The following is a 13,133-nucleotide window of genomic DNA, read 5'->3' as shown; positions in this document are numbered from 1 at the left end:
TGGAGTTTCCAACACTCACAAGGCTTTCTGGTGAGGTACTGCTAAGCTCCCCTTGGAAAGTGCCTTATGACAAGGGCATTTCCAAATTCCCCTGCTGGCTGCCTGGAATCCCTGGCACCCAGCTCTGGTCGACCTCCTCCCATCTGTTGTCTAACACCACTAACTATGCCACGTAGTAGTGGGACAGCGTGTTTGTCACATGGAGGAAGAGACAAGCAGTGTGTGTCACCTTCACAGTACTGCCCCATCCACCCTCGGCAGGCAGCAGCTGGACAAGAACTGGAATGGAAAGGGTTAGCTCTAGTTTGAAGTACGGCCTCTCACCAGTGCCCCCAAGATCACCTCAGACCAGCTGAATCGGTGAAGGTTGGAGAGTGCTCCTCAAAGTCCAGGATTCTTCTAGGACTGCAATATGAAGCTTCAATTACACTATCTAAAACTTGGCCAGGAGGTTTTTTTATTTAAGGAAATGTCTGAAAACTGGTCTCTAGCTTAGCAATGCAGGCTCAACCTATAATTTTACAGTGACTAATCATTTCATTACACATAACATTGGCTTACAGGACTGTCCTTGAAGACCTGAAGTGATACAGCATTGTCCATGACAAGGAGCAAAGCCACCACAAACACTTTTTCCTTTTGCTCCGGACACTCACAGGGACTTCCTGGCTGACATCTCCTCAAGAACCGGAAGAGAGTTTTTAATTCATCAACATATTTTTAGACTGACCTTTAGCTTCCTTCTGCATTGGCTTCAGGCAGGAACACAGCAATGCATCAAACCACTTTTAATCCAGTAGCCAGCATCAGAATACAGCAGTGGCTTATCTGCCCAGGCTTTAGCACACAGATGACTTGCCTGTGCTGGTAGCTTTGCTCACATAGACATCGTGTCTAGAAGAGGGCCCTGAGCAACACCCAGGGGCCAGCCCTGCCCATCCTGCTGCGAGGGCTCAAACCTGCTGGTGTGCAAGTACAGGAGAGGTCAAAAGTCCATTAAAAGCTAGCTCTCAGAGGCTAATGCAGGAAATTGAATGAACCCATTCAAAATCCTAATTTAAATCCCTGCAAATTTGTCACAGACATAGATTCTGTATTTTAAAGAATGTTTTAGACAATAAATATATTGCAAAAGAAAAATGCATGCTTTTTTGTGTGCTATTATTTGGTATTCCTCATTTAGCTATTTTATCACACATGAACATTTTACAGTTGTACCTGTGGATGGTATATAGTTACTGTAGTGACAGAAGTACTAAAATACCTTTAAATAACTCCATAGAGACATCTTTTTTCACCTCTTTGGTACAGCTGTATTTATAGCAATAGCAGTTGCCAGTTTTTCAAGACTAGTTACTTTGACTTATAATATTTTCCATATTCCATGAAACATCCCTTATTTAATATGCTTTACTGTGACATTTCTCCTCTTCCAAATTTTATTGGTACACAATATATAGATTACAGTGCATAAATATCTTATTCTTAGAACAAAGAAAATCCTGTTCTTGGAATGCAATGATCCTGCAAATTAAGAGCCAAAAGGCATCAGTGGTAAGTGTGGACATAATCTCCTCCCCCCTCACAAACTTTTGGTAGTGACAGACCAAAGAAGACAGATGCACTAAGGAAAGTAACTTTTCTTTTTAAAAAGCTGACACTAAAAAAGCTGTTTATATTTCTGAGAAAGAAGCTGGAAAAGGATGAGTTTGAGAGCCTGCACAAACTGTGGCACAGCTCTAACAAATAATGACCAACCAACCAACAAAACACTAAACCACCACCAAACACCAATCCTGCTTCCCCAGCTGATGATGTAAAACATCTCTGCTACCATTGAATCAGTGATCCCATGATTTCTCTCTTTTGTTTGGGTAACATCCTCAAAATATAAAAGGAAGGGCCAGAGACTCCAGATTGTAAGAAACAAATTCTTTCTACTCTATTTTACTCAACTCTGATTGTAATCATATTTATGTACAGTGTAATGTGGCTCTGGTTTCAGTTCCCAAATGCCTCATTTTTTAAACGTTCAGTTTTGTAACCTTGGCGTGTAGGACTTCAAAACTGTGGAGCTTGCCAAGAATGGGTGGACAGTTCATCCACATCCTCCAGAGTATGCACTATGTCCCTTTAGGACACCACACAATGTGCTACATTTATTACTAGCTATATTAACTCATGCTTCACTAGTGACATCATATCACACCATGCTGCCCTCTCTCAGTCCCTGCTGCATTTGTAAATCTGCCCTTCAATGTCTCCAACACAACTTCAACTCTGCCTTATCTGAAATCTCAGCCACATCTTGCCTTTCTGGTTCTTCTTCAGGCTCAGGAACTGACTGTTACTACAAGTTCGGGAATGCATGTCCAGTCAGCACACTGGAAGATTCTTGAACTTGAAACACCAGCAGATGAGTCATTTTACGAGGAAGGCGGGAGAGGGACTTTTTAACAAGAGCATGCAGTGATAGGACAAGAGGGAACAGCTTGAAACTGAAGCAAGGTAGATTTAGATTAGACATTAAGAAGAAATTCTTCCCTGAGAGAGTGGTGAGGCACTGGCACAGGTTGCCCAGAGTAACTGTGGATGCCCATCCCTGGCAGTGTTCAAGGCCAGGCTGGACAGGGCATTGAGCAGCCTGCTCTAGTGGAAGGTGTCCCACATGTGGTGGTGAGCTGGTGCTTTCCAAGTGCTTTAAGGTGCTTTCCAACTCCAATCATTCTATGATTTCAAAGTCTAGCTCTCATTGTCCAGGATCATTTCTTCCTTTTATGCATCTTTCAACTTGTGCCTATTTTGATTATCCTAATTTACCTACAGGTGACCTCTCATTACACACTAACATCACCTAACTTCTGCATCTGGTACACCAACTTTCTTCCTACCTTCTTGGAGTCATAGCAACATACCAAAAGTTTATTCAAGTTTGTATCTAATTTTCCCATCAAATCCCAGTCCCACTACTGTCCTGGGTTGCAGTGTAGGATGTACACAAAGTATTTATTCTATCACCATCTTCATGAACTGTTGAAACCAGGTGGGCTAGTGTTTTTCCAAGTCCCTGCCTTTGGGGTATCTTCTGCTAATGGCCCATCAATGCCTTGCCCATGAATCACAGGTAACTCCCTCCAGGAGTTATCTCTGTTTAATGGGCCATCAAGGACCCACTTCACAACTCATCATCCCATTGTGAGATGCTCTGCCCAGGGGGAGGAGCCAAGCATTCTCACCTGGATATAAGCTGGTATGTGGGACAGTGCGAGAGCCCTTACCCACTGGATTCCCAGAGGATCAGAGCTACCAGACCTTTCTACAGGATCACTGCTTCAGGAAGACCACCTCATCTGGACTGCTTCCACCATCCTGCTCAGGTTGTATTCTGACTCTGTCAGTGGTCCTTTGTGTTATTGCATTTATTTTATTTTATTTTATTTTATTTTATTTTATTTTATTTTATTTTATTTTTACCTTTTTAGCTTTCTTCTTATTAAATTGTATCTCTGACTTGGAGCCTCTTGCTTGTTTTGCTTTCAAACCACAACAACTACCTTTCAGTCCTTTGAATGGGTCTTCAGTTTGGATTAGTTTAATTAAATATAATGTGGAGAAGAAAATGGTGCCACAGGAAAGCTATTAACATACAACAACAAAAAAAATGATAATAAATGTGTATACCTGAATATTCCTCATACTACCATCCTATCGATATAATAAACATACTCATAAATAATCACAAGAAATAATAAAAAAAACCCTGTCTCTTTTTGGTAGAACTTTTTCTGTTCCAGAAATGCATATTTGGAAAGTATCCATTTCCTTTGTGCATGACAGCTCACAGACTTGCAGCTCATTGTTGCCATCAAACATGTATAAGACAAGAGAAAAAGAATCCTTGTCAAGGCAAAGATCAGTTAATCAGTTATATTTATATATATTTATGTGTGTATATATATATATATATATATATATATATATATATATATATATATACACATATATTTATGTATACACACACACACACATATATATATAAAGTTTATGCAGAAACTGGACCCAGTCCAGAACTACTATATTGCAACATCAGTATCTCACAATGTGGACAGGATTCACATGTATTACATTTCCTCAAAGTATGCCAAATTTATCAAATTTACATTTATAAATCATACGTTCATGTGCCATTCTGTCACACTGGTGCTTCAGGTTTGGCACACTGAGGGCAGTTTCCAGTTCTGGAGAACCACTGGATCACTTTAGTCAGTATTTCTCTGTATCAACCACTGCTGAGTAAGTGTTACCTGACTCCTACAACAGCCATGGCAATCCAGAGTCACACAAGGCAACATTCCTGGCTGCAACAATCGGGAGCCACACATTCTGTTAATTCAAGGAATAAAGATTTCTGAATCTCTGACTTGCAAAGGTCTCTCCTGCAAGTATTAGACAAACTTCTAGAAAAGCCCAAGATTTCAAAATATGCTCAAGAAAAGTACTAAATATTTCCTGCCTCACTATGGAAATGAAAGAACTGGCAAAATGTCTTTAGCCCAGAGTGCTGTAAATCATCAGGCTGAGCTTCTGGGCATTTTTGGATGCAGTTCAAACTAACGTACCTTACCATGATTTATACTACCTTTGTGCAATAAAATTAGTTTGGGACAGCTTGATCAGACCCACCATCCTTACTCACCTCTTTCCCTGGTTCCTACTCTCACCAAATAAACACACACCCCAAAACTCCCCTCTCATATACCTAAAACAAATCCCTGAAACTCAAACCACTCAGACTAGCTGCAATTACTAACACAATGTTTTTTTTTTTTTGATGTAACTCTGATTGTGGTGCCTTTTTTGTGGCACTTGTGAATGCAGCAGCTCTGTCTTTGGGCTGACACACTGAGATCTACAATGTAATGGGCTTATTCTAAAAGATTTTCGTTTTACTTGGTGCAATCAAAAATAATACAAAAGTTCATTCCATGAAGAAGATACCTCCCTTCTCAAATCGTCCAACAAGCACATTAAAAATCATGTTGTCTGTTCTTGAGTCCCTTAAAGGGACTTTGAAGTAGAGAAGTGAAAGGATCTTATGAATTCTGTTTTAGAACAGCCTCTATTTTCCAATTCAGTTACTGATAAAAAGAATCCATTAGTAGGATTTCTAAAAATATATTGCATTTGGATAAACTTTGACTCCTATGAAGTTAAAGAACACTAGATGAGTAGATCCCCATCAGACACCCAGAACACACAGCTACTGGAGAATATTAATCAGCCAAAGTTTTTCAGAGCAGTAGGACTATCTTACCCTACTGAGAAATTTCACAGAAGATGCCATAACTAAAATAGTCTGGTGGGATAAAAATAATTAATTTTTGAAAAAAAAAAAAAAAAAAACAAAAAAAAAACCAACCAAAATGGAACCACTATCACTACCACAACAAAAACAAAAAGAATTGAGCTTGATGCTCCATGACTGTTATTTAATGGGGTAAATATTCAGATATAGTCTTAAACTTTTCTCAGAAGGAGTCTGAGGATAAAGCTGCCATAAACACATGCCAGACCTATCACTACAACCCTTTCTTCTACCATCTCACTTGGACCCTTAATGTTTTATTAGTATATAGTAAACAGTGAAAACTCAGCAACTAGTTACAAAACTCAGTCTAAAAACCTCTCATTATTTCTTGCCAGATGCTGAAAATTCTCCTATCAAGTAAAATTTTGCTATTTCAAACACTGTTTTATCAGACTCAGCAAATCCACATGAATTAGTAGCCCTTTGCTGGGATCGTTAGTTGGTTTTTTTGGGTGGTAGGTTTTTGGATTTTTTTAAGTGGTTTTTTCCCATCAGCAGCACTCAGAATTGACATCTGACTTCAAAGCAGTTTAAAGACCATTAGGACCACACTGTGACATTGCTGAGTCTAAACTCCAGAAGATATTTGGATGTGCCTATTACACCATATGAAATCTCTTTATTCACATCTCTCAAGTCATTATGCATACCAGGACCAGCACAGACAGATGTCTCAAATAAAGGATGAGGGAAGTACAGTCAATGGGATAAAACACTCAAGAGAAGACAACAGATGACATTATTTATAAACAAACTGGCATTGTGAGCTCTACAGTGGGGGTGATCAGAAACAATGCTCACTCATTTTTGGATATTGTCAGACAAGTAGGCAATATTGTTTTACTCAACAAAAAAGTTGGAAGATCTCTGTGGGTGTCAGATAGGTATTAATAACTTATGGGTAAATATCACAGAAAAAAAAAATTCTGGCACTCAGCCTCTCTTTTTGCCAGGAAAGAAAATGATTGAGCAGATGGTTTGTTCAGAAACTGCAGCCTTTAAGAAGAAGCTTGTTTGTAAAACTGAATATATTTTGCAACCAACAAAGATGTGGAAATTTTTGTCCTTAGGAAGTTTTCACTGACAACAAGAGGATGGGAAAGTCAGTACACTACTCCAGTACAAAAGGAGTATCTAATCTCACTACTTTTTTTTCTTCTTAGCAGGTCTGTGGCAGTCCAGTGCAACAGACCATAATTAAGCATCTTGACAGGTTTATGGAAGCCTTGCTCTCAGACAAAAACCCATGTCATTATATGTCTATTGCAGTGATGATGAATATGGTTAGCAGGTTTTTGTGGTTTTTTGGTGGATGGGAGAGTTGTTTTCTTTACATGCTCCCCCTACCCTTGCCTGCATTTGTGAAGTAATTTCCCAATCTGCCAATCTGAATCTTGTGGTACAGTCCTGTCTTTCAGCCCCTTCCAGCACAGAGATTAAAGAGTCAGCTGAACTAATTAGCTTGTAAAAATATTATGGAGTTCTACACACAGCTTCATGCCTATTTTCTTCATTAAATTCTGAACATGTGCCAGGGGACTGACAAAATCTATATAAGTATATAAAAATACACATAAAAAATACATGCAGATGATCATCACTGGATCCCAATATCACCAGGGAGGAAAGGTGCTTGCTAGGACCATAGCCAAGTACCATTGTTTAACTGTTCTGAGCACAGATGATAGAAAAGGCCTACAAACAACCTGTACATCATTGAACATAAATAAAATAAAATAAAATTTTAAAAACCCAACAAAAAAGACATTTTATCAGGCACAGGTAGGAAGAGAAGCCAGTGTCCTTTCAGACTCATTAGCTTAGGCTGGGTGTCATAATAAACACTTTCATAGGAATTCCAATAAATTCAGAGAATGGAGGAAAAACGTAATTGTTAAAACTATGCAGATATATGCAGTGCCACTAGTTTTTAATTTACAGCTTATCTTGACACCCATTGTCTAAAGCCTGAGATATTTTGCCTGTGTGCCCAGTGTTCCATCTGTGAGAGGAGCTTGGCCTTTTCACTGGCCATAGCTGTACCAGGAACCTGTGCCCAGCCTCCATTCATTTGTGCCCCAAACAGGAACAGTGTCATTCCAGTCAGCCCATCACATTATCCTTACACTGGAAAACAGGAGAGAGAATGACTAGAGAAACAATTCAAAGGATTCCCAGTCAAAAATGGGAAGTTCTCCTCTTTGCTCAGGATAAATGCTACAGGTTTTCATTCTTTGTAACTTTAGGTCTTCCACTTCAGTCATGGTTGAAATTGTGCCTGCAGAACAAGGTTGCTTCTATTCTTCTTTGAAATATACAGAGCTGCAGAACTTCTCTGTGTTCCCAGAAATAGAGCCCAGGCTGAAGGAGGAATTAGAAATCCTAATAAAATACCTGAAACCTTTTCTTTCTTTCTAGTCTTCAAGAAAAAAATAGTCCTTCCAGAGGGTTTTTTTTCTTTCCCTGAACTATAAAATCAACAGAAAAGATGTATAACTGTAGGGAGCTATAAACTGCTCATGTGCTTTCTCTCAGCTTTATCAGAGGGGAAAACACACCCCTCTTTGCCATATTTTGGGGCTGCAGAAGCTTTGATGTCAGTGGAGCTCTGCCTTTGATGTCAGCGGAGTTCACAGCACCTCACACTCCAGCCAGGGCCCTGGTGTCTGTTGCAGAGCCACGGCCACTCCTACTTGCAGTGCCAAGCAGTCAGGGCTTCCACCTTCCTTTCTGAAAGTCTGGACTGACAGTGCACTAAAAATGCGCTGAAGTTTGTGCTGAGCTCATCCTCCTTTAGCAGATCTGAGCATTGGAAGGCAGTGGCCCACAACAGGTGGTAGCTATCCAAAACAGCCAGCCACTTGATGGGTCCTCTCCTCCTAGGAAAAGGTACGGAGAAGGAGAGAAATGGCTGCAAGCACAAGAAGGGGAGTATGGAGAGATGCAAGGCAGCAGGCTGGCCACTGGAAGCCTTTTGCTTTCCTGCTTCATACGTGCATGTTTGCACTTTGCATGATAAGCTCATACAAGTATATTTTGAGACTGGATTCTGCAGCCTCAGAATGGGGGAGACTTAGACCATGTCTTGTGGCTGTTATAAACTTAGTGGCAAAAGAAAGGCACCTGAAAATACTGAGGGGGTGATTTTAAGATGAGGGTGTTTTTACACGCCTCTTTTTCTCTGAACAGGGTACCCTGCTAAATTGGAGACTAAGCATTTTACTTCTTTTTTTTTTTTAATGAAAGGAGGGAGCAGCAGCAGGCTTATAAGAAAGAATAGACAGCATTTGTAATGTTCATAAAGCAAAAAGCTAGGAAATTAGATGAAGGAAAACTATCAGGGGTATATTCCTATGAAGACTGAAACTGAAAATGAGAAGTTCTCTTGGTGAATTATGATTTACTGGATAAGAGATACAGAAAGATTTCACTACCACTACCTATAAAACTGCATTGGTTTTTTTATCAAGTATCTGGTTTAGCCCATCTAGTTGATGAACATTCTTCTCAACTAGCAAATATAAATGACCTATGGGAATATTTCAATATATGATGACGTTGCTATCCCTCAGATTCTTTTAAGATCTGGGTTATTAAATATCAAAGCTGTAAATTATTGTAGCAGCTTTATACAACTAAATTAAATTCAAACAAAACCTAATTTCCTTAATCATTGACTGTAATCCTCCAGGAACATATGCTATTAACTCAGCTACAAATGGCATAGAAATTGTATGACTTCAGTTAAATTATTTTATATCAAATTCTAATCTAGGCCAGAGTCTTCAGTAAATCTCCTGCAGGGATTTTAATGCTTCTGCAATCATATTGGCTCTTTACTAGAGAGCTAATCTTTTTATACTGTTTTTTTTCACTCCTTTTTCCATTTCCTTCACACCCTTACTGAGCTATAGCTAGTACCTTCTATCACATACCATATTTTGAAATATTTGGCTTTCCCCTCTTGCATTTGATCAGCAATAGTTAGGCTTTCACTTAAGACAGAATTGGATAGATTTTTTTGTTTCATGTGTATGACTAAATCATTCCCATTTGTTTCAACATGTATGCTAATTGCCACTTGTGGTGATCTCTTTATAAGGCTGTCATAATTATTCACAGTTTGAAGTCAAGCATTGAGAAAGCAGAACAATTTCCTCTTCTTTAAGAACCCTATACAAGTAAAACTAAACAGATTTAATTTAAGCAAGAAACCTCCTTAGAGACTCAAGACAATGACTGGATAATAAAGAAACAAACCTTAGAGCTCTAGGAGGTAAGACCTGAAGAAACCTCCAGAGATCACCTAGTCAGCCCTCTACCCCAAGTGATCAACTAAACTGCTGCCATCCCTGACAGATGTTTCCCTAATCTCTGCTTAAAAGCCTGTGACAGTGGACATCTCTCTACACAAATTATTTCAGTGCTCCACTGTTCTTCCTAGAAAGATATATCTCCAGACATCCAATTGCATTTTCCCCCATTTTTCCTTTTTAAGCTTTTCACTTCCTTCCCTCTGCTTTGAGCCTGGTGAATGGGCTATTCCTGAACACTTGGCCACTTCCATCTCCCCTCAGTTTTCTTTTCTCTACATTGAATGATGGTATCTTATTCTTTCCTCAGCAGTCTTATCCATCTCTGGACATTCTACCCTGTCAGCTCTCCCTTGGAAAAACATCACTAGAATTAGAGTAGTTTAGTTGAGGTTTTTCCCAGCATTTCCCATCTTCCCAAGGAAGGCAGAAGAAATAACTGAAATTTGGCACATTACAGGTCTGTTTATACATCCCAGTGCTCCTCCTTCCTAGCAGAACAACATTGCTGACTCACATTGAATTTATGACCCATTCTCATCCCTGGTCTCTTCCAGCTTAATACTCTGTAATTATTTCTTTATGAATATTGTAAATCAAGTCTTCAAAGTCTCTTGAACTGAAGGCAACTAGCCATTATTCCCAAATTTCACTACCTAAAACATCCCATTTTGTAAGCAAGAGAAGGAAATTCTGAGAGTCTCTTTGCTCAGAGTTCCCACAAAAAGAAAAAAAAAAAAAAAAAACCACCCTAAAACAGGACAAAAAACCACTACACATGATCACAAAAACTCACAGAACTTTTGTTCTGGAATTCCTCCTCATAAAATTTCCTAAGCCCCTCACACCAGTTCAGACTGGAGTCTCTCCAGCTGCTTGAACAGGGGTCTTGTGATTCTATAAGCACTTCAGCCTGACAAGGATGTCACTTTAACTATCTAAAACTGAACCATTTGTTTATGTAACTAATTTCCTACTATAGAAACACTCCTGCCCTTCTCCACTGGTGCCTCCCTCTCTGAGCCAAGGTAGGGCAGCACTTGAGCCAAGGCCTTCCTAAGTACCCAAGATGGACATAGGCAGGTTTCAGCTCTGTATCTCTGTGCTGATGTGACCCTCCATTTAAGAGCAGTGTGGCACTGCTGACTCATGTTCAGCTTGTGAACCACCTCCAACCCTAGTTTATTGGGAACTGGTGCAATTTCACATTTCTAACAGTTATGGAGTCAGCTCAGTGCAATCATCATAGTGACTTCGCCTAAAGGCAGGGATTATTCAACGCAAGCACAGAGATACTGTGGCACAATTTTTAAAGTGCCAGATGCCTTATTCCTGCAGAAAGATGGCCACTGGTGCTGGGGGTAGAGTAAGGTTTAACATTTCCCAAATGCATCAAACATGCTGCAATTGGCTGTTACGTGGCAGAGCTGTGCAGTAGATCTTGCCAAGGTGTCTTGGATGAAAATCCCACACAGTGTGACGCACGTTCAGACCACTGTGTCCAGGCTCTGCCAGAGTACAGCAGCTCCTGCAAACATTAACTCTCGAGGGTTCCCAGACAGAGACCAGACCTTCCAGGGAAAAAAAAAAAAAAAAAAAAAAAAAAAAAAAAAAAAAAAAAAAGTAGGGAATAAGATATATCATTAGTAGAGCACTCATACAGAGAGACACGAGTCTTGCTTTCAGTTTGGATCCAACCAACACTACAACCCACTCCAGATCAATTTCTTCAGAGATTAGAAAGTCTCTACTAGTGCAGCCATTTCAGGTCAGAGAAAAGGTCCATCTAATCCCACTATCTGCATCCAGCAGTAGACCTAACTCTATCCTCAGGAAAGGAGTACAAAAACAAGGTAAACAAAGTTTCTCCCTCAAGAACTCCCTAGCCCATGATCAATTATCCTGACAAGTCTAAGCTGCAGATCAGTAGAAACTATCAAAAGAATTGAATTGGTGGAACACTAGAACATACAGTGTCATAGAGGAAAAAAAAAACATTCTAAAGAAACCCTTCTATAAGGCTCTGTGCAGGAGTCAGTGCTTTGCTATAGTACAGTGTACATCTTACTCATGCTGGGACTCCACTGCTCCCTCACAGCAATACCACCTCCTGGGGGCTTCTGTGCCACCTGACTGCCCACTGACCGAACAATTCCCTGGCAGACTTCCTAGTCATGACATGTTTGAACAGGTAACAGGTGTTTTAGTTACTGTTTTCTGCTAATCCTCCTCACGCTCCTTCAGCCAGCCTTATCATGTTTGTCCATGCCAGAATTGATAATTTTTTTCAGTTTTCTTCAGTTGGACAGCATTTCAGCTTTTTGAAGGATGCCTTCGTGCTCCTGCAATCTCACTTACCCTGTAACTGCTGGCCTCTTCTCACTCTTTCCCTTGATGCACAGTTATTATCCCTGCACTTCCCATGTGATTTACAGAAGCAGTATCCACACTCCCTGCAAAGAGTTAGGTGTTCCATCTGTCTTACTTTCAACATGCCTGCTGATCTGTATCTAGTTTTCCTTTTTGAAGCTGAGCAGAGAACTCTGGCTTGTCTTACTCCTGCAAGGATGCCAAATCTAAGCACATTAAGATCCCCCTTTCAGGTGTCCTCTTCAGCTGTTACTTCCTACATCGTATCCCATAAACCACTCAGGATTCAAGTCAAGCACTGATGGGTTGATTCCTCATGGGTTCCTGAACCAGCTGCTCCACAAAACAGCCACTGAAACATCTCAAAGTGCCCTCTATCAAGTCTGGGTGCAGTATTTGCCTCTTCTAGGCCAAAATAATGAAGCTGTCCATGAGTACTTCCCCTTCTACTCAAATTGTTACATGCTGCCATCATGGTCCACCACTGATCAGGCAGTTAATACTGTATCTTCTCCCTACTTAAATTTGGGACTTTCACTGATGTGAAGTTTGGATTGTTCATTGATGAAACAACCTTGTTAAACAGTTCAGTTCCCATATGTCTTCAATATGCAGAATTACTTGGCTCTCAGCAAAGCTCTCTGCATCCTTCCTGAGCACGGTGTCATGAGAATGTTGCTCTGACAAACATCTTTCCAAGTTTTGTGACATCTGTCTGCCCTGTTGGGATCTCCACGAATGACAGGACATACCAGTTTCCCCAAGTAATTTCTTCGACATTAGGCACTCCCACAGTGGAATATCTTGTTTAAACAATCTCTTCAATCTGTTTGCTCCTGGTTTCCTCTTCAACTACATTTGACCTTAATGGCAGCGGAAGGGCTGTGGACCAGCAGCACCCAAGGCATGATATGGCAGGGTAGCTATTGGCAGGGATTATCAATAGTAGATCCTTGACTTGAAATCATTTTCCTTTGAGTGTGAGGAGCTTAATTTTGTTCCTTCAAAAAGGCATGCTACACAGTCCATTTATTTACTCAGGCATTTCCTAAGTGAGTCATCTCTGCTGTGGAACAGACTTT

At 40.2% G+C, this 13,133-nt stretch overlaps 1 protein-coding gene across 13 annotated transcripts in view; it reads right to left on the bottom strand.

Moving 5' to 3' along the window:
- Positions 1-13,133, bottom strand: part of CABCOCO1 (ciliary associated calcium binding coiled-coil 1) — a 158,255-nt gene that overhangs the window by 91,479 nt on the left and 53,643 nt on the right. For 8 of the 13 annotated variants that reach the window (XM_083866911.1, XM_083866920.1, XM_083866923.1 and 5 more), the window contains exon 1: positions 562-618. The exons of the other annotated variants lie outside the window; for them this stretch is intronic. In XM_083866911.1, coding sequence (XP_083723037.1) covers positions 562-603 — 42 coding nt within the window. In that variant the 5' untranslated portion in view covers positions 604-618. Of the gene's footprint in view, positions 1-561; positions 619-13,133 lie in introns of those variants that run through there. 13 annotated transcript variants of the gene reach the window in all.

The sequence above is a fragment of the Zosterops lateralis genome (genome assembly GCF_965231275.1).
Source record: "Zosterops lateralis genome assembly, chromosome: 8".
Classification (NCBI taxonomy): Eukaryota; Metazoa; Chordata; class Aves; order Passeriformes; family Zosteropidae; genus Zosterops; species Zosterops lateralis.
Note: the sequence above shows the minus strand (reverse complement) of the source record. Positions and strands in the feature narration are given on the sequence as shown.